Source organism: Athene noctua, chromosome 4, assembly GCF_965140245.1.
Source record: "Athene noctua chromosome 4, bAthNoc1.hap1.1, whole genome shotgun sequence".
Lineage (NCBI taxonomy): Eukaryota > Metazoa > Chordata > Aves > Strigiformes > Strigidae > Athene > Athene noctua.
This window is the reverse complement of record NC_134040.1, coordinates 74566665-74588988: the sequence shown is the minus strand read 5'-3', so window position 1 is coordinate 74588988 and position 22324 is coordinate 74566665. Positions and strand designations below refer to the sequence as shown.

The 22324-nt window shown below is 38.6% G+C and overlaps 1 protein-coding gene across 2 annotated transcripts in view; it reads right to left on the bottom strand.

Annotated features, from left to right (window-relative positions):
• Positions 1–2351: 2351 nt before the first annotated feature.
• GALNT7 (polypeptide N-acetylgalactosaminyltransferase 7) overlaps positions 2352–22324 on the bottom strand; it is a 73660-nt gene continuing 53687 nt past the window's right edge. The window contains exons 4-12 of one of the 2 annotated variants that reach the window (XM_074905764.1): positions 21155–21285; positions 20799–20878; positions 18379–18561; positions 15267–15384; positions 13259–13381; positions 10999–11217; positions 8740–8838; positions 7326–7454; positions 2352–4680 (exon numbers count right to left, since the gene is read on the bottom strand). In XM_074905764.1, coding sequence (XP_074761865.1) covers positions 4543–4680; positions 7326–7454; positions 8740–8838; positions 10999–11217; positions 13259–13381; positions 15267–15384; positions 18379–18561; positions 20799–20878; positions 21155–21285 — 1220 coding nt within the window. In that variant the 3' untranslated portion in view covers positions 2352–4542. Of the gene's footprint in view, positions 4681–7325; positions 7455–8739; positions 8839–10998; positions 11218–13258; positions 13382–15266; positions 15385–18378; positions 18562–18722; positions 18906–20798; positions 20879–21154; positions 21286–22324 lie in introns of both variants that reach the window. The other variant, XM_074905762.1, reaches the window with a different exon arrangement.

Here is a 22324-nt window from a genome sequence, read left to right as displayed (position 1 = left end):
TTGTTTTGAATACAAGTTAATGCTATGCTGCTTCTCCCACCTTTCTACTCCTTTCTTGTGCAGGAGGCATTATTCTTGCACAAGAAACATCACTGAGTTGTCTGAACTGGCAGCCCCCTGGAGACAGTTCTGCTTTCACACTGAATGATCACATTCACGAGACTTGCGGGACCCACCTAGCCCTCAGCCCTGCTTGAGTTGCACTCCACTTGGGATAGGGCACAGTTCTTGTTCCTAAAGCAATCGTGTTTCAAGTATATAAAAGAAGGGATCTAACATGCAAACATAGCTTTTCATCTCAGTGTTTGCTCTAACTCCTCCTTACAAGCTTTGATCCCTGTCACCTTCACTGACCTGTTAACTGAAGGAACATGCATTTTCCATCAGTCAGTTAAGATCCACTGACCATAAGCTAGGCCACTTTGCTGAAGAGTCTCTATCCACACTTGTTCAGAACAGCCACAGAGTAGTGCAACATGGTAAAAACCCTAACAGTTGTTCAGACAGCTTATCTGTTTTACCAGGACCCACGCCACATGGGAATGGAGAAAACTTAAAATTTGTTTCTCAGTGTAAAGAGCAGACTTTTTTAAGATTTAAAAAACAAAGGTTACTAACCATTAACTGTGTTAGCGAGACGTTAACACACAAAGAACTGTTCTCACTTTTCCTGTGCTCCATACTAGTTAACACAGCCAAGGCTGGAATGAGTGAAGCAGCTCTCACCAATGCACACACATCTGCAGCAGCAGTGTGTGAGGGAAGACGACCAGAGGCTTCCCACAGTGAAAGAAGAGCCAGAGTGGCTTCAGTCTTCAGGGGCCACTCACAGTGTGTGTAGTTTTGGGTTTTTTTAAACCCAAAGGGAGGCAAAACTCACCTATGTTTTTTTGATAGCCTATCACTTTTTCTACCTAGACTCATTCTACAATAAGACAGTCCTCCTACACAACTTACTATTCCAACACTACAGGAGTTCAGAGGTTTGCAGGGAAAGTCAACAACTAGAGGACTAAATGCTGGCAACTACTTCTGCTGTTCCCAGAAAGAAATTATGCTGGAAGATAACCACTGACACTTCTCAAGGAATACTCTCATAAATGTAAGCAAGGTAAGATTTCAGAACACAGCAAGACCTAGTATTCCTAAGCCTTTTATAGAAAGGACAACAACCAGAAACACTGCTAATTTGTTTTTCCCTGAGTTGTTTCTTTTCACCTATTACAATTGGTGGATCTAAGCTCACCAGCAGGGAACTAACAATAAATGCTTTTACAAAAAAACAGCTTGTGTTCCATGGTGTAGATAATTTCTTCTGCATGTTCTGAAATTACCCTCCTTATTCCTATGACTACATGGATCTTGCACAATTTGATCTTTTTTAACCTAAATGGAAAATTGTGCTTGATATACAGCAAAATCTACCAAACCATCTTTTAAGTTTTTATAGGCAGCAGTTATGTTTTCCCTTTTCTTGTGAATCGTCCCACAGATCAGAGATAAACATAAAATTTTTAATCCCTGGCATAGTGTAATAGACGTCAGGCTTCTTGGCCTAGTTTCAGAGCAGTAAGTTGTTAAATTTTGGCTTCATGGACTGCAACTTGGAGGCAGGTAGTATGGAAGAAGGACACAGTAGTAAAGAGGATTGAATGACATTAGGGAAACAGAATTAATTGATTCTAGGATGCCATAAATGGGTACAGTGCCTTTGGTACTGCCTAAAGGGTTCTGTTGGTTCTCCTGGTGCTAGGATACCTGGTAGTGAAGAAAGATGCCCCCCTCCTTCCTATCAGTCCCTGTTTCCGTACATAAAAGAGTATTCCCTACATGAACTAGCTGCTGCTGTACCTCCAGGGTTTTGCCAAAGGAGCCTTTTGAATCTGAATACACAGAAGTGCACTGACAGACGTGGCTGGGAAACAAGAATCCCATCTGTAAAAAAGTACTGTAGATTTCAGCATTTAGGTTAGCTCTTAGGCCAGAACCTGTGTCTTCTGTGTAACAATTTAATTGCATACTCTTTTGCTAAGAAACCTTCTCAGGAAAATGACTGAAATATGTTTGTTGGTGGAAACATAAATAGACTAACATAAAACACACAGTCAAAACACTAGCAACTACTCCTGACCTTTGGTTTTACTTTAGAAATCCTTCTCAAGTTCGTATTCTATGAGCATATTAGATCTACCTAATTAGATCAGGGCAGATAATACAAAAATCCGAATGTATCTACGTGGCAGCTCTCAGTGGGAATTTCATTTTTCATTTCACTGGAAAAAAACACAAGTCCCCAACAAATGCGACAAAAGGTACCTAGATAAAAAGTAAAAATAAAACACTTTTAATATTTGTAAGTTTGTAACATTGAAGTGGTCTAGATTTTGAGATATGGGGTTTCTATAAAGGTAATCATCAATTTTCACTCTGTAAAAGTATAGTAAACCCAAAAATTCAAATATTTTATTTATTTCACCTAAAAAACAAGCAACCCATAAGTAAGATATACATAAGTCTCCCAGATTTATCCCTAATAAATTTTTTAAAGATTTATACAATTTCTACAGAAACATACAGTGTATCAAAATCTGCATAAATCAAATTTATAAAATATGTAGAAATGCATAGTGATATTATCATCAACTTACAAAGCAAGAATATGTGAATTATTTTTTTCCAAGCCAGCTATAGTAGGAAAAAGTCATTACAGCAACAGCTTCTTATGATCTCATGTTTTGTAAGGTTTCAGTCTCACATACAGATTCATATTCACATACAGCATCAGCTTTCAATGAATTGCACAAAATACCCATTTAAAATGCACACCCACACAATTTATGTGCCACCATTCTTTCTCTTATGCATAGTTGTATGATTAAATTAATCTACCCAACACACAAAAATGGAGTCAGTTTTCATACACACAACAAGTACCGGCACACACCCTTATTTCCTTTTTTTTTTTTTTTTTTTTTTTCCAGTTTCTCCCTCCTTTATTTTCTATTTTTCATAGCTCTGAAAGGATAGATGAGAAGTCTAAAGAAACTAGAAAAGATCCCAAACTAATAGATCAGTGCAGACAGCCCTGTAAAGATCAAACTCTGTCACCAAATATGATACATAACCCTTGTTACCACCAACGGAAGGTGCATGCAATGCTATTCTAGATTTCAGGGAAGTATTTAGTCATATTTAATAGTGTGACGTGTTATGGGCATAACTCTTATGAAATCAGTACACTGATGTCAGCATTTAACAGTCACAAAATCTGGAATAAGGAAGTGAGGATAAGTCATTTCTCTTCCACCTCTCTGTTCATTCAGAGTAAATATTTAGACTCCTAAGGGAATTTGCGTCAACTTCTTTCCAGAACATTTAAAAAAACTACTTCTTCACATTCTATTCTGTACACTATAGCACCAAGTGGTTGTATTTTATGTTTGTAATCCCTCCGGAAAAGTTTCCAATGACAAAAATAAGACAATTAGTATGAATAAACGCAGTTTCAGGATTTCCATTTTATCTTTTCAAATCTAGATCTGGCACCCAACTAGTTGAGAGAGGTCCTTGTGAAGAATTACACAGATGTGTTAAGAAGCTGGATGTTTTTTCCTAATTAAAAGCTTTAATCCACTTCTAAGTGATTTCCATTTAAAAGAACAATATAAATGAAGCATTGGATTCTTATGAAGTTTTACATAATTGTGCAGCTTTATTTTGTTTTAAAAATTATTTTTATGTAAGGCATGGTTTAAGCAAGCAAGTTAGCGCTTATAAATTATTAACTGGAATTGTGAGGGTGCTTACTTCCATCAAAATGTACCATATCAGCACTAAACTCGACACTAAGCTCTTCCTTGCACTGTACAAAGCGTCCAGCCAAATTAGAGCAGCCAACCTGGCAACAGAAATTTGTCTTCGGTAAGACAATAATTACACAGGGTGGTATGGTTGGTCCCTAGCCCTGGTGACAGATCAGAAAAATCCACTGTATAATTTCCAACAAATGCTTTTCTTGTGAAAGAGAGAAATGAAAGAGGCACTAAATACGTTGAAATTCACCTTCCGAAAAAGCAGCATGACTGTGAGAGAAGGCCACCCTGGCTAATAACCTGTGGCAGTGCTTAGTAAGATGTGAAATTAAATAAAAATATACAACAGGTTGATAATCACCAAGTTCTATGAAAATCTGGTTACTCCAACCTTTTCAAGTGTGTGTAAAAAAACTGCCTTCAGACCCCTGAGTGTAATCCCAAAGAAGACAACAATGCTTTTAACTATGTTCCTATGAAACATAGCTAACAGCACATTAATTTACCAACATCTTAAAATAAAAAGATGTAAACATCTACAGAGTTTAAGGTAAAGCAGTTTTGTAAACATTAACTGCGGATGATAATGTTATTGTAATAATCACAGTTCCTCTATGTCCTTCATCCAAGCCAGGAGGCTTGCAGCTGTACAAAGGTAATAATTGCAGCAGTTTTCAGGCTATTTTCAGTCCTGTACAAATTAATGTGTCAGTAGGTAGGTTTTGTCTGTCTACACACTAAGGATGTTGTTCATTTCCCATTTTTGCGTTGCTTTACTGGAGTCACACTCTGAAATGAAAACTTGATGGAGGACTTCTGAGCGATCCAAGCACTTCCCTGATGGAATGTGAGTAAATCTGTGCAGATTCTGGAAAACAAAACCATCAGGAACATGTGGTGTGGGTTTTTGTTTTTTTTTTTAACGTTTTCTTCAGAACTGTAATATAGCTATCTACACAACCAGGTTTCAGGATCCCAGAACAGATCTGTTTATACTGGTTTTACTCTTTGTTAAATGTAGACTTTAACAGCCTTTGTATTGTGAAATGTTTGATATGTGTAGGTCCACTTGAGACCCCTCCCATTTCCCTCAGGCAGCAAACTGCTAAGCAAATGAGCAAAACTGTGTCTAAAATGCTTCCAGCCTTTTCAGCCACCCTGTAACCAAAAGTTTTAATTCTTGAGGACAGCTAACTCACTGGGCAGCCCAACACCAACGTTAACCACACTAGCAAAAAAACGCAACTTTGCTGCCTATTTGACTAGTAGAAGGAAAAGAAGAGGGTATGAGAGCAAGCGTGGCCTCTGGAGCAACAGGAGGCTGCCTAAGTAACTGCAGACCTATTGTGTTGAGCACATACAGGCTGAGACTTGTATGTTTGGCTCCTTCCAGACCTCCTGTGCTGCAATGCCCGAATCTCATGCATTCGTGAAATAGCCTCTGGCTTCTCTCCTGCTTGCTGACCCCGGGTGCCAGATGCAGCCCTGACTCACTGACCGGTTGCATGGAGAGCAATGGAGCAGTGGCGAACCTGCAACACAGTGGCTGGGCTGGGGCTCTGTAGCCCTGCTCCATGCGCCCAGATCCCCCAGCTGGGGGGACCCTCTCTATCACCCCACCACTCCCACACGCGTGTGTCTGTTCAAACATTGGTTCAAGTTGACACCTGCTCCTGCCGTGTGACCAGACATGGAGGTCCTCTACTTGGGGAGGTAAACAGATATCCGAACAAAAGCAGTAGGCAGGACACAGCGAGCCCTGCTCTGGATGTTTGCTTAATGGGCACCAAAGCCCTGCTACTGCTCAATGCTCAAGCAGCACAGATGTTATACTCACCAAACTGGCACAAAAATGTTCATTCCAGAAACAACCAACCAGATAAAATCTCCTGGCAGCTTTCATGTACACGAGGCCACAACATTTTTCAGCAGTTCATAAGCATTTCATTCCTTACACCCTCCTCGTTAGAAGAAACGGTCGTACCTCTGTACTGCACAGCAGTGCCAAATTTCTAGTATTTGTTTGGTTACACACCCTCGGTGGTCCTTTGCTCTCACTGCTCCCCCCGCTCCTTTTTTTTTCCCTGGAAGCCAGTCAGTGTTTTGTTCTACAGCCCAGACCGTGCCTACTGTGCTTCCTTATAACTTGCGGTAATAAGCAAACAATTACACAACTTGGTACCACTGTGGAGGAAATGGATCTTCTTCCATAAAAGAAATGCTTAGAGAAGAGCCAAGTAACATGCTGGGACACACCAGAATGGCTGGAGAGTTAACAAGTGCTAGTTCCAGTATTAAAGCAAAAGTCATCAAGCACCAAAACACTGCTTATTGATTTTAAATTTCAGGTTTAAAGAATTTTGTCTGTCTACATGGCACAAGAAGGCTGGGTGGAAATGGCATTATGGTGCTTGGTATTTCCTAGCTCTCTGCAAGTATCAGAAAAAGTGGAGTGGCTTAAAGGATAACTAACAGATTTTGCTGCACTCAACAAGGCCTACATCTTTCAGACAACCAGCTAATGAATTAATAAATATGCAATATGCTAGATAGACTGAAGAAAAATTGACACCTAATAGTTTCTTAGACACTGAACCAAGTTATGTGTGGCTATATCCAAGGATAAGGTCACTCTTAGACTATTCAGTCTCATTTTTTAAGAGACAAACAGAAATACAATCTTAGACATTTTTTCAAGTAACACTTTCAAAACTAGTATTACTAAAGGACTTACATATGTAGTGGCTAAAGAGACTGTAGCAGCCCTCACATATATATCAGCCAACATTCCAAGTCTTTATTAAAAATTCACAGATTTTGCAATAGCATTATGATGGCACCACACCCAGAATTCACAACAGAGCATGGTACTAGAGAATGGCTGATGAACAGGAAAAAGAAATACTGAAAAAGGCAAAGACAACATAAAATGGCGAATGGTAACACCACGTTTATGTATTCCTATGTAGGCTTAAAAAGATCTTCTGTCTTTAAACAGAACGCTTCAATTTAGACCTCCCAAAATCAGATCTAATATTGAGCCTAGCTGCTAAATGTAACCCAGCACTTAAGTAATTTTCTCACAGCATACATTACATAAATTAACTCTCTTGATAGAAAGAATACAAGCAGAGAGGGTGATGGTGCTTAAAGCTTTTAGAAACTCTGTCACTGGTAGTGGACAACCTCTTTGCTCCCTCCAAGCCAAGTCCTAACTCCTAGCATACCTATGGCAGCACATGTAGCCTCATGAGATTTTCCGTAAAGATTCTGCTACAGAAGACAGCAACTAGAACCGCTAGGAAAAGCATCTTCCCCTGGAGGAAGTTTTCCTGGCAAACACAGATTTCCAAGAATGTGCAATTAACAATTTACTCTACTTGGTTCAGTTAACCTTGTCGTAGATCTTTATTTTCAGATATGCATAAAATAATAAAAAAAACAGCTGCAAAAAAACAGGATGCAAATGATAATTTCTTTTCTGATATATATATATATATATGTGTTGCATACCTTGAAGTATTGCCAATCCTTGTATTCATTCTGATTACAGTGCGTAATCATAATTTTGGATCCATCTGGTCCTTTAGTTAAGCACTGATCGTACTGCATGAGTTGATTAGCTTCATTGATTCGGAAAAGCTAAGAGAAAAAAAAAGCCACCTTTTTAACAGTTGACTCAAAATAATAACTATTTTAGAAACAGTGAAAATACCAGTGAAATTGTATCATTCAAAACATTCTCTGGTGTTATTTCACCTGTATTTCAGGAGGGTTCTTTATTTTACATGATGTAACACACTTTTACTATCACAACACTCAATTTCATGGATAACTTTCCTGTAGAATTCAGAAGGCTAAGAAACTTACCTAGTAAGACAAAAATGATGGGATTCCCATTTGGGAGACTTCTGAAAGTGTTTGATTAAAAGCCTTTGTATGATTTGATGGCCACACAATCCACTATCTTTCTAAAGGTCTGGTAGCAAGTCCTTGGTCCTGGACAGTAACTTTATGTGAAGACAGTAAAACTTGGGCATTTTATCCACTGAGAAAGTCAAATTAATACAGAGAGATTACCCTAGCCGCTACTTATGAAATACTGTTACAGGGGTTTTGGGGGTAACATATCCAGAAGTAGAAAGGAACTTTTTCATCAAGTATCAAAATAAAAGAGACATTTCCAGGGGCTACTAAGAGCTAACCCAACTATGTTTTTTAAAAGCATCATTCTGCATGTGATTTCAGGACTGATGTGACAAAACCTGCATATTTCAAGTCTATGTCAGCATAAGTAAGGACTTTAAATTCTGAAAAGTTTTCCAACTGAAAAAGGACATGTAAATACAGAACAGTGTGTTCATGTGGTAGTGTGGGCAGGTTTGTGACAATACAGGTCAAACACGATAGCAGCTTGGATTGCAACCATCTATTAGTAATTATGTTCTGCCAGTTAATTTGTAAATGAAGTAGAGATAAATTCGTATTCAATTTCTTGTCTCCTGTGGTGGAAGATGAGTTACTCCACAATTGCTTTATACTTTCATTAGAGCAAACCTACTTTGTGACATAATTGAGCCAAAGTGAGTACTGGGTTTGTTTCCTGAAGCATTAATTATTAAATGAAGATAAATGATCAATCAGCAGCAATGCTAAGAGCTGCAGCTATTCTAATGCAGTGATATAGTTGATTTAAAACACAGTTCTTCCTTCCTTCTTCACTAAAGAAGAGATTAGAAGTTTGCCTTCATTTGCTTGAAATTTTATTTTCAGATTTCCATATTTTAGCGATGTCAGTATGCTTATGAAAAACCCCCATCTTTGTAGCTGGCACCTAAGTGGCTTTACATACAGGCTTAACAGAAAACTGGCCCGTTATGATCCACAACAAGTGATTCTCTTTCAGACTTGCCTCCAAGCTTCTTACCTGATTTCCTCCCATTCGGTGGCACGGCCCAAGCTCAACGAAGCCACCATTGGTGTGCCCCATACTATCAATGCAGTAAGCAGTTTCAAAGCCTCTAATCTGGAAAAGAGGTTTTACACTCTAAGTTATTCTCAAAGTAGAGAAATACCCACTTATCTTTCAAACCAGAAACAGATATCCGACAGAGAGATAGGAGACAAATGTGTAGATGAAACTTAAACACTGGTCTTAACTTTTCTGGGAGATGGGAGTTTCAAGCTGCCCATGCTAACTTGTAGGCTCTCATGTGAGTTAGAGTACAGTGATAAAGCTGAAGTTGCAAAGCTCAGTTCCAAATTAATGACTCCAAAATGTAGAACTTCCTAGTATTTTAACTTATTCAACCTCCTATCCAAGCATATTCAGTCTCTCAGGTCTCCATAAATAAAGCAGGAGCTCAGCCAAGCTGCTCTCATCTTGTGGATGAGAGAAATGGGAATCAGAGAAGTAATGCACGGCAGTTATTAACTGCAGCCAGGCACAGCCCACTGACCTAGCTGCTCAGATCTACCTTCTACAGCAGCAATTACACAGAAAAAAAGGAGATAAAATTGATAAGGGGCAGGCACAAGCATAAGGATAAAGAAGAAAAGTCCTGTCGGAAAGCATGCCTTAACTGCAGGTTATCCCATTCCCTTCTCAAGAAGGGCCAACAGCTTTACAAAGCCCTTATGACACAAATAACATTCTTTCCAGACCTATTTTCTTTGCCAGAGCCTCTTTCTTCTTCGTGATAGCAGAAAGTCTGAAGGACTAAGCTTAGCCCTGACTTTCAGAGAGAGTATTAGGGAAGATGAACCCCACACTTTCATTCTTGACAGTTTGAAAATGCAATGAGTGTGGTGTTACAAATGGGGGGGGGCAGAAATTTCTCAGATGTAGGATAACTAGCAGCCAGTGAAGAAGTGTCGAAGAAAACTTCAGAGAAGTCTCTGAACTGCCAACTTTTGTGTTGCTTCACTAGAGCCGCTTGCTTTTACCAGGGATGATTTCCCACAAGGTGGCCATTATTGTTTTATTCTCTTCAGATACTTTCACCTCAGTGAACAGTAATATATAACATGCCTTCATAACCCTTTACATGGATTCAAAGGAGGTCTAACACTAATGTAGTAACTGATACTTTGTGCTAACCTTCAGGTAAGAAGGTGGCATTGTTCACCTGGTCCCTCAGATACACAATTATTTGTACCCCTTACACTGTGCACATGCTCTATATCACTAATTCCTCAGAGAAATGACAGATGACACTTTCTTGGCCACAGGAAACAGTATAGATCTGTACTTTCTAATGCTCTTTCGAAGCTACAAAACCAGGTCCATTATACGTTGGAAAAGAAGGTTGTTAAGTTTGCTGGGACACAAGAGTCCTCTGCTAGCGAGATGATCTTCCGATTTTGCCTCCACAATCTGCAGAAGTAAAATTAACTGGACAGACAGGGCAAGGCTGGAATGAACTGAAAAGGGCAGAAACCCCCCAAAACCATGAAAGCAGGGAAGAGACTTGCAGTAAGAGCTCCTCAAGGTGTGGGCTAAATGCCAGAACAAAACGGGCAGGGTTCAGTGAGGTGTCCTGCACTCACCCAGCAACATGCTGTCTCTCTCTGTCAACCATGTGAAAATGCCAAATTTGTAACCACATTCTTAATTTAGCAAAGTCATACTCATATATGCTAATGCTGGAAATGACTGTTAAGGAATCATAGCAAATTATTACATGCATATGAGGTATTTACTGAGGCTGTAAGTGTATGAATACATCCCAGGCCAGTAAATGTAGGCAGAATGTACTCCACCTGGATTTATCTATTTGATCTAACATGATCTATTCTCTAGGCCTTCACAGAAAAAGATTTTCACCTATTAATCTTTGCCAACACTCTTACACACACAGATTTGCAATTTTTCTGTTAAAAAACCTTTAAATTCCAATTATGGAAAAAAGCGCTTTAGACATAACTGAAGACAGGGCTAGAGATAAAATCATCCTTCAAGGACCTATGGAGCTAATTAAAAAAAATTGCACCTCTTACAATATATACTTTTTTTTTCCCCCTAGGGTTATATGTCCATATCTGTCTGGTTAGTATTACATACTTTCCTGTAGCAGTAACCAAAGAGCCTGTTCTTAGACTTACGTCAAGTAACAACTGCTTCCTTTTGAATTCCCAATTGAAAAAAAAGCTCCTAAAATAAACACAGGTTATGTGCTGTACTTACCTCTCCCCAGTCCACATTTTTAGGTGGCAAGGGATAATATGAAGTTATATCATATGCTATTTCTTCCATAAACCATTTAAAACTTTTGCAGTTGTGATCTTCACGGAATTTTTTCAGCTCAGATATATCTCCATAGGGTAGTGCTTTTGTCTCTGGTCGACTGGCATAAAAGTAATCTTTGTATTCATCCCACCACACTTCTACAACTCTGACATAGTTCTGTGAAGAACAACAACACTGCTGTGACCTCAAACCAAACACAACAGGTCAGATGCAACTGCATGTTAATTCCAGAAATTTAAGGATTTCTCCTCTTCAAAAGTGACAGCATGAAATTATTATATATTATAAACTAATAGTTTGTCACCTTCAGCATTTGTATAATCTGCTGTGTTTTGTATAATTACACATGCATATTATTTTCAAATGACAGTTCAGGACTGAAGCCAGCAAAATAAAATGGATTACTTAATGAGAGTACAAACTCTTTTTCTGTTTAAAGAATATTTATTTGAAAACAAAGACTCTTCAGTTACAGGTGCAATAAAATGTTGCAATTTCTTGCTGTGTACTGGAACTGCAATTTAGAGTTTCTATTCACCTTCTACAGTTTTAATACAGAGAATGATAGGCATTAGACCACTAAGGGTGAAAAAACTAAGTCTCAAACAGGTCAGTTATGACACACTAAGGGGATTTTATCTTCTTAAGTAAAGCAGTTTATTGCTGATTGGAGAAAGGGAAAAAATGAATAGCTTGCCTGGTGAACAAGCCTCTCCCTCACACCTTTCTTCTCAGTCTATTTGATGGCTCTTATCTCTGTATTACCTGTACATGTTCTAGAGATGCACACCTCGCTTTGTACAATTCTTCTAGCAGTAATGACCTGGTGTTAAAACAGTCTTAATAGATCTGACTAAAGGCACAAATTGTTGTGAGTTTTACTTTAATCCACATCCAACATAAATTGAACAAAGCTGTAAAAAAGCACATTTACTATGGGGATAAGGGGGCGCCTGAAGAAGGAGAAAGCTATTCCTGCATCCTGCCTTGTACAAAGAAGCAACTTAAGATCAGCTGTGGTTTTCTGTATTCAGTAAGCAGACAAGCAGACTCAGGTAAGGTGTTTAGATATATAGTAAATATTTTTTAATCAGCTTTTCAGAAGAGTGAAATGTTTTTTATAATTTCAGACAAGGCAAACAAACATCTTGCCTGCACTAAGCAATGGAGCTATCATTTGCTATCCTGTCTCCCATTGATCTGTCTCTACTCCCAGGTATGTCCATCTCCCCCTACTCTCCCTTGTACCTAGTGCTTGTTTGATCAAAACATTAATCAACTCACATTACTAATAGAGGCTTTTTAGTTTTCTACTATTAAGCTAGGCTGGGACATTCCCTTTTCAACAGAACCAACTGCTAGCTTGGCTCAAGCCATACCCTAAATGTACCAATAGGCACTGTCAAAGGTAACATCTAGGAAGATGGTTCTGGGATTGGACTTTACAAAGAACTGGGTCTTTGGGAATGCAATTTACCTTGCACAAGAGAAAGATTAAACTAAGCAACAGGAAACCTTAACAGGAGGGTTCTCTCTTCTGGTAGGTGCAAACTTATATGAAACCACTTTTCTCGAATAAAATTCTCTCTTCAGATACAGACAGCCAGCTCGCTCTTGAGGTGATGTCTACTTCTAATACTATGGCTTGAGCAACACTTCTGAACCTGCAAGGTGCTTGAGGAGTTAGCAACCTTTAAGTGCAGAATACACCATTTTCCCAGGTGTCATTCACTGCTTCTTAATTAACAAATGCAGCCACAAAGGTCTGAGAGATGCTAGATTACAGCATTCGCTAACTCAGCCTAGGATCACACCCTATAAAGCCAAAGAGTGATTTCAAACCCACGACCATCATCCTCCAGGAGTGTCCTGTAGTTACTAGAGTTGTTTGTACTTCAGCTGGGCACAGTGCAGCAAAGGCTTGGGCTGCTGAGAGTAAGCAACAGAAAAAGTGATTTGTACCTCAAAGATAGGGAGGGGTGGAGCAAGAAGATGGGTTCTAGGAATCTCTACTCTTAATAACAGTGGCATTGGCACAAAGATTTCCCTCCTGTGGGGATGACCATCTTAGCTTTAGACACTAAATAACTTTCGATGAAGTGCTCTCTAAATTGCTACTGATAATTTAAATACAGTTATCTAAAACTGTTGTTACCTAGAATCAAAAAAAACCTTTAAGGTTGCAGCACAACAGTACCTTTAATGTGGGAGAAGACCCAACATACACAGGGGGTGGATTTCCTTGCCAACCCTGCAGACGATAGATGTGTCCAACACGAGAACAGGGAACAAACAACAGTTTTCCCCCACACTGCCAGATCTACAAGTTAAAACAAAGTTATTATTAATATATATGCACAGAAATTTAAGACAGACAGATAATAAATTATGGAAGAAGTGCCAACTACTTTTCTTACTATATCAACGGTGTGATATAATTAAATATTTTCGCTTCAGATGTAAGCATGAACATAACAGGTCTCTGAAATGATAGGTTGTATTGAGTACATCTTCAACTCAGCCATGAAATTACTCAACTAAATTACTTTTTAGAAAAGCTTTTAAAACAGTTTGCCATCTATTTCATTGCTATTTTAAAACAACAGTCATGAATGAGTGCACAAAATCTGGAACTGGGTAATTTTTATTATGACAGAATTAATAGTATTTTGATTTTATTAAAGCAATGCACATACCATTGCTAAGATGGGTTTTGGTTAGACACCCATCACATTTAATTTTTTCTTAACAAAGACTAGTAGGAGATAAGGATGTCTTTGGTAACCCATTGTTCCAAGTACACACAGATTTTTCTTTAATTATAGTAGCTGGAAACAAAAAATGGGGAAAAAAAATATTAGCATTCTGAAATTCCCTCCCTCCCACACATTTATGAGGAAAAAAACCCCATACCTAAATCTAAATTTAGTTGCTCATAGCTTTGACAAGTTTGAAATGCAGCATCAAATCCAAAATCCAGCTAACTTTGAGGATGTTCCAAATCAGTCCAAATTCCAGATTATGACTTCACAGTATTAGGAAAGATGGGCAGAACAGTTTACTTTCGTCATTGCATTATATTGATTTTCTTAAGTTTCATCAAAAATCCCTCAGATATGCAAGGCCATTATATTTGCTATCTAGGAGTCAGCATGCAAGACTGAAAAATGTTATTTAGTTCTTCTGAAGATGGGTTGTGATCTACATGAAGCCAATTTGGAGGTCTCAACATAATCAGCACTTCAATTACAAAACTACCGTATGTAATTTCAATCATGATTTAGCTCTAAGCAAGATGGAGAATTAGAAAGATAAAGACCCGGTACGTGTAACACCCTCAGTAACTACCTTTTGCATATGGATTTACAGCTGAGCAAGTGCACTCAGAGCTTTCCTCAAAATCATAAGAACAAGAGTAGCTACAGGAGTAAAATTCAGCTACGATTTTGCAGATCACTGCTGAGGATATTAGATGTCTCCACTTTTGTTTGTTAATTGGGACAGATTCCTGCTGTCTGCCACTTCTGTCATTATGAATACTGAAGTTACAAGAAGCTAATGATTATCATCTTACGTTTCCTGCTAACTGAAGAGCATGCATATGCCTAAGAGTGAAAATAAAATCTTCTGCAGTGATTATGAATTATGCAGTTAGCTTTTCAATTATGAAGACTTCTGTTGTAAAGAAGTTCTTGAAATTTTGAAAAGTATATTGAGAACATTTTTCACCCATAAAAATAGTAGGAGGAAGGAAACCAGGGCAGATTACTTTTTGTTGCATCGTTATATACTTTACAGACATCTATGCATAAACTGAGTGCTACTTATTCTCCATAATCACTTCCATTAGAAACAACACTTTTTCATACTCACCATGACAGCTCAGTTCCCCCCCACCAAATCTGCTACTCTAGTTTCAGGTTAGGTATTTAGGGGAGGGTGCAATTCTAAACCATTAACAAAATCTAGATTACTCAGCATTTGGGTCTCAGCACTAGGCCACCACTCTCAACACTTCTGCCCCAAAGCCCACACGGAAACACTGAGGACACGCATCTCTGCCACATCTCCTCACAACAAAACCTTCTGGGCTTCATGAGGCAGAGGTGGTGCAAATTGGAGACAGATCTGTCTGAACACCAAACAGAAGTATTTACAGAAAAAAGAAGATCTACTAAACTGAGTTATTCAATTTTTGGTGTTACCTTGTAAGAAATTTCAAAATTTTCACCACCCCAGATCTGAAGGCCTGGATCATAGAGACCAAGTTCAAAGAAGAAATCACGTTCAATGGCAAACAATCCACCAGCCATTGCAGGGGACCTGAAAGAGGAAGACAGTGTAACTCCTTCTGCCTAAAGGATATGATAACACTTGGAAGAAGCATTAATTAAGGAAGCAAATCACTGTTAAGATATAATAAAGATTAGATAAATGGCAGTACACTGAAAAATCATGAAGCTTTGTCATCCTCTTCCAGTAGTTTTCTGAAGCGACATCTGTATAATTTCTAGTGAAGCCACAGTTTCTATTATGTTGGGTTTTAAATTTTTTTTGTTTTGGTTTTGAATTTAATTATACAAAATTTTGTACATGATTATCTGTTCAGCGAGTAAGAATCAGGTTTTCAGATAACAGATGAGACTGCATAGCAGACTTGTTTACATTCTGAGGAGCTGTCACATTGAAACTTGTTGTCCTTTAAGAAACAGGTTTTCCAGCTAAATGACACCTTTCACTCATCTCCCTCTGGCTCATTTTCTACCACTGCCATATGAGTCACTTTTCATTGTACTCAGTGAAATTTTTAAGAGGGCCTGGATCAAGTTGTATAAGGTTTCCATTTTGTGTGGTTTGTTTGGTTTTTTTTTTAAATGGCTTTGTAAATCCCTCCATGTAGGCCAAAGTTCAATTAGCAAGTTTTAATGTGTCAAAAAGACATTGTGGTTTGGATCAGAGCATTTTTGCAGAATGGTTCTAACCAAAATTGTATTTGGTAGCTTGCTCACACTGAAATAGAAATTAAGATATGTTAAGCCATTTCCAGTGCACATACCAAGCATTTTTCACCTGCAGATCAATAAATATATAAAACCCCTAATAGATACAAGCTGAAGTCCCTACAAGTTGAAGTTGGCAGTTTAAAAAGAAAATCAAACTGGTAAGGAAAAAGTGAATTCTTTCTGACTTTGATGATCTGTAGCACTGAAATGAAGAGGATCCAAGAGTCCAGGTAACTCTGGTGAGCCAAGTAAAACACAAGTGAAATATTCCTTCATGACCAAATTATTGATGGGTCATTTCTAAGACTATTGTCTCTTCATTCCATTAGATTTTTAACTTAGTGGTTCTCCTTTCAACAGCAATGATTACATATTTCCCTTCTTTACACAAATGTCTGGAAGAAAACTGCTTAAGAAAAAGTATCCTGTAGGGTAACATACCCCCTCTGCATAGCAGGGGCAGGGGAACAACAAAAACAGAGCTGCTGGGTCTATCAGATGAGTTAAGTATAATGGTTATCAGTTTAGTTGTTCTCCAAATCACCTGATCAGGTGCTTAGTTACTCCTAAACATCCCCTTCTACTTGTCTGCCTACTGTATTTTCCTCCAACACTGATTTTGCAACACCAAGGTTCAAAGGGTGGGAAGCCAGCGAGCACAGCAGGGAGAAGCACATTGTGTAGCACAGCCCCATGGCTTTCCTGCATTTTTAGTCTTCCTCAGCACCATGAAGACTTGACAAGTGCAGAGGCCTCAGATGCTGAAGTTTCAGTCTTGGCCTCCAACATGCTGTCAAGTGTGTTAAAGAACACAGCAAAATCCGCATAAGCTCAGTAGTTTATTTTATAGGATATGAAGAGGTAAGCATAATATTACTGAAAGAAGGATTCAGTCCTGGGGCAATTCATTACAAAAAGTTTCTTTCTGTGCTTTAAGCTGTTAAGGGTTTTGTTTGTTTGTCTTCTTTTTAAACTAAGCAATCCTGGCTATGATTTCATAAAGACTTTTACTTGGTCTTACTTGCCTTGGTACTGCTGCAACAAAATGCATACAGCCTGGACAAAAACAGATGCAGGGAATGTCTCTCTTTAAAAGAAGCATTGTAACTCTGAAGGTATTATTAAAAATAAAGTCATCTTTAAAACCATTCTGAGAACATGTGTTCTGTGTTTCTGGTAACAGTTTAAAGATCTGTTTGGATGGTAAACGTAGAACACAACAGTGATGTTTGAAACAGTTTATCCCCCTAAGCGAATATTAAAGTTCCAATGTGGACAGCCTTGTCAGAAAATGGTATTATTTATACTATATACAAAACAGATCAAAGCTTCAAAACCTTGCATGTGTTGCCATTTTAGTAGAGAACAATCACGGGTGAGGATAGGGAATCACCAACATCAGTTCTTACAATGTTTAAATCATATATACAAGCAATAGAAGACATTAAATTCTGAAGATGTGAGGACTGCTTTCAAATGCAGTAACACGGTTAGTTAAGTGTGAAGGGGAAAGTAATGAAAAACAACAGAACCACAGTCTCCCAGTCTTGAAAATCCATCCAGAAACCCTAGTTTCTAAGCTAGGGTTTCTAGTCAGTTTCTGTTTGCTGGGAAGAAAACATACCCCCTTACAAAGCATAAGAAAAAGTTGGGACTTCTGTGAAAGTTATTGGGAGTTTTTCCAGAAAATAAGGTGGTGTTTTTTTAATGTTATATGCATATTAAATTAAAATCCCCAAACATACTAAGACATTAGAAAATATCTAGCCAGGATTCTTAAAACACTATGCTTCTTGGTCAGATGTGATCTGTTATGAAGCAAGTGGGAGAAACATGGCAAAAGGGATTTTTCTTGATGCACATGCATAATACACAAGCTGTATGCATGCATCAAACTATGACAGCAGGCTACAGATTTTATGCATTACTGGCTACTATGAATACAGCATGCTTGTTATTTCAAATCAAATGGTTAAATAATCACTGTGGTTTCCAACACTACTTTTAAAAACTATCATAGCTAAATAAAGTTTCCCCTGGAAACAAAATCATACAGTATTTTATTTTGCCAAACAAAACCCCGTCATTCTAATATGCAACCTATTAACCACAGAAGAGCAGGAATGGAGTGGCAAGACAAGGTAGCAAAGGTATTTTGAACAAACAGTCAGTTGTAGCAAACAGGTCTGATTAAACAAAGCAGCTGGTGTGGTTAGAAATATGAAAATTTTCAGGCTAGAGGTACATGCAAGTTTTAGTGGATCAATACTGACTTCAGAAAAAAAAAGAAACGGGTAAGTGATTTAGTGATTACCGATACGGTTCAGTTTTTGTCTTTCTGCTTTCCTTCTCTCGCTTGGTCAAGGGAACCCTCTTCCATAGCATACTCCAATCCCACGCTCCTCTAGCAAACCCATCTTCGTCACCACCCCCTTGCGGCACAATCTTATAAGTGTTGCCATCTATGACATCTATAAGCGGCACAGTGCATGTGGTTCTGCAGGGTGGCGGATGGTGGCAGGGAAGATGCAGTTATGTGCAAGGACCCGCATGGCACACGTGCACCAACCGTAGGTCATGGGAAAAGAGGGGGGGAGGGAAAAACGAAAGGGTTTAGACAATTATTCATTATGATTCACAGTAAACAGCTCTCTTTACCGATAAGGCTCAGTTTTATGTTTTCGTTTGGACTTTTCCTTGTGGCTTAACGGAATTCGTTTCCATAGCAAACTCCAGTCCCAGGCCCCTCTGGCAAAACCATCTTCATCCCCACCTTGTTGTGGCTCAATGGAATAATCATTCCCATCTATGTAATCTATTAGAGGTACAGTACATGTAGTTCTGAAACATTTATAGAAGGGAAAGAAAGAGCAAAATACAATTTCAGAAGAGTAATCTGTCTAATCTGAAATTTACACCGTTAATTATTAAGCTTATAGAACACTTTATATGAAAAGTCACTTGTCAACATGTCATTAAAAAATGAAGCCTCATTAGAAGAAGAAAGAGAGTCCTTTATGTTTTAAGACGTTCTGAAAGCAGAAAAGTTAGGTCTGAAAGGCTAATATATCAACTTGTTTATTGGTACTCTTTTCTTTATGTGTACTTTTTGACACTGGTCTTCTAATAAAGCACTGCTGGAGGCAACAGAAGAGCTTTTAGAGGGCAAGAGTTCTCACAGTATTATTTCCCATGATTTCTATTCATATCAGATCTTAGCTGTCAACAAGTATGATAAGCTCTTAGCTTTTTCTAGTGTAAACATGGATTTTCACTATTCTGTCCTATTAAACTGCTCTGCAAATCCAACCTCTTCGGATAAAAAAAATGTTACTGGCACTCTTCTACAGGCAGCCTCCAACAGAACTTTTCCTGCTTGATTTGCAATATGCTCTCCACTGTGATCTATCACATACAATGTTCACCAGGGAAAAGACATTATGTTGTTATTCTCCCCAAATTTTCCAAATGAGTTTCCTGGTGACCAAACTTGAAGCATTTCCCATCTTTTAAAGTCAAATCCTATAAGACAGAAAAATAAGGCCGGGGGGAGTGAGGTGGGGTGGAGGGAGAAACACTAACACTGTGCTCTTCTTTGAGGCAGAAGTGGCAGCATGCTGCACCCAGGGGCCAGGGCTTGGAAGGAGGCAGCTGAGCACTGCCCCTCTGGCACCATGCACCTTGGCATTGCTGGTCCTCCTGCTTCTGCAGGCCATGCTGGAGGATGCCTTTAAAGCTGCCTGTTCTCACCAGCCTTTCTTGTGTAAAAGAGTAACACACACTCGATGGAAGCACACAAGTATTTCCTTCCATCTTCTCTTTAGTATCTTGGCCCAAATATAGTCTTGAAGCTGAGTTACAGCCTTTAAAATATACAACATCCACCTCTTCAAGGAAGTTCTGATAGTATGACAGGTTAACAAATACTTTTTAGGATTAAGCAGTTATTTTATGGGATTAAAGAGTTTAAACAAGCACATGGTTTTCTAAACACACATACCCCCTGACCACACAAGCTAAGAGCATAGTAGCGCACAGCAACAACAACATTTCAGCAGCTAGAAGAAATGAAGCCACTGGGGATCTCCCTCCTCTGTCACCTCTTGCAGATCCCGCCCCACACAGGAAAGGCGTTTCCACCACCAACTCCTGTCAAGCGCCTGGGCTCGCGGCAGAGACAGGCTCAAGCCCTGCCTCGGTTCGCTAGAGACAACACTCCAAAGTGCTTCAGAGGAAACAAGTAGGACCATATTGCAAGACCAAAGATGAGAAAGTTATATAAACCTCTTCAGATCACAGGGGCTTATGTCCCCGTTAAATCAAAGCATTTACTGATACTTTTCCTCTACCAAAAAATCAGGGTTTTGTTTAGTTATTTTGTTTAATCAGGCTCCTTATTCAGCCCGAATACAACATTTTTGTAACAGTCCCTCAGTTGTAGCAGTTGTTGCAGAAGACAAGAGTTGTCATATACTTAATCTATACTAAGCAAAATATTCAGTATGCCTATTAAAATAAACTATCTGGAGATTTATTTGTCTGACTATTTTCCTTCCTCCTTACATAGCTTTTATGCTGAGCGATAATAAAGTCATCATACAGCAAATATTTACATAGTTTGATATATACTGATATAAATATAAAACATATTGACTATACTTTGAAAAGTGAAGATTGTTACTGTGACTTTTCTTCTTAAGAAGCCAGACACTGGAAATAAGGGGAGAACATTACCTGTCCTTAGATATTGGAGCTATAAGTGGCGCATACCAATTAATTCCCACCTCACAATGGGCATCAAGGTAAACCAAAACCTTAACACACAAAAAAAAAAAAAAAAAAAAAGTCATTTATATTTCTGCACATGAGATCATTTAATTAAGCTTATTTACACTGAAATACTTTCATATTATAAACAAAAAATGAAGCTTAAATGAGTGGTTAATCTCTTAAAAACAATATCAATAATACTGATTTACAGTAATTTCTGATTTACAGTAATACTACTTTTCTATACATTTATTTGAATATAGAACCACCACCACCTCTGATCCCAAAAAAGAAAGACTTGTGTGTGAACTGGCTCTTACCTGTCCGAGTTTAGCCTTCTGGGCACCAATGCTCCTAGCTTGGATTAAACCTTCTCTCCGCTCATTTCGGAATACCTTCACAAGGCCGTTCCACTGCTTAATATACTCATCCAGCCTCTCTTTCAAGTGTGCTATCAAATAACAAAGAAAAAAATTATTTTGGTGAGGTATAACAATAAAAAAATTTATGCTCTTATTAATACGACCTAAATCCAACTCTACTTAAAAATATCTACAAACATTTAAGAGAATCTTAAATTCAACTGCTTGTACTACCACTCACAAACACTACACCTGAAGAGATCAAGACTTGCAGCTCTCTGGATTCATGGCAAAGGTCTGTCTCTGGCACACCTGAAGAAAAAGCAGCTGAAGTGGTTGGCCACACCATAAGGCTGGACAATTCCCAGTCACTTCAATGTATCACTTAGTGGCTTTCAGGTCTTTGCCTTTCAGGTCTTTGCCTGTATTTCAACCAGGCAGAGGAGCTTCTACACTTCATGGTCTTTCCTCATCAGATAATGTCACGTGTATAGTTGAAGGTACCACTTTTCAGTTAAACATTTCTCTTCACTCACTTTCTGCCTCACAAGATTTTCTGTCAGTCTATTAAATATGGAAAACTGAAAGAGAAACACCATACTCAAAATTATTGCCCTCCCTCATCTAGACGTGTTCCCTCTTGGGGCTGGGGTGGTCTTATGCTAATCTTCTAATGAAATTAATAATATTGGGAGGGCCAGAATTGCAGCAAATAAGCAGTGGCTCATACTGATGAGGCAGTAAACCTTTAGCCAAAGGGACTTTGTCAGTAAAGGGATGAGTAACCACATAAGAAGCACGATGGGCTATGCTTAAATGGTTACAGATTTGTATTTGCACATAGGTCTTTGCCAAACTAATCTGGAAACCACATTCCTACCACACAATTTGAGAAAAGGATCCTAGTGTTGCATAATACTTTTACACAGATGATTCTTTCGAGTAAACTCACAAAAGCAGAAGGGCTGGCAGTCAGGCATTTGCCCTTTGAGGCTATGCAGATTTAACTACTGGTGTTCATTTAAAATCTATTTTGGTACTGAAAAGCTCAAAAGAATTGCCTACAGCTTCAGTTTCTCTCAGTCGGGAACCAAAATAAGCCACCTAAGCTATAGCCAAGGCATCCAT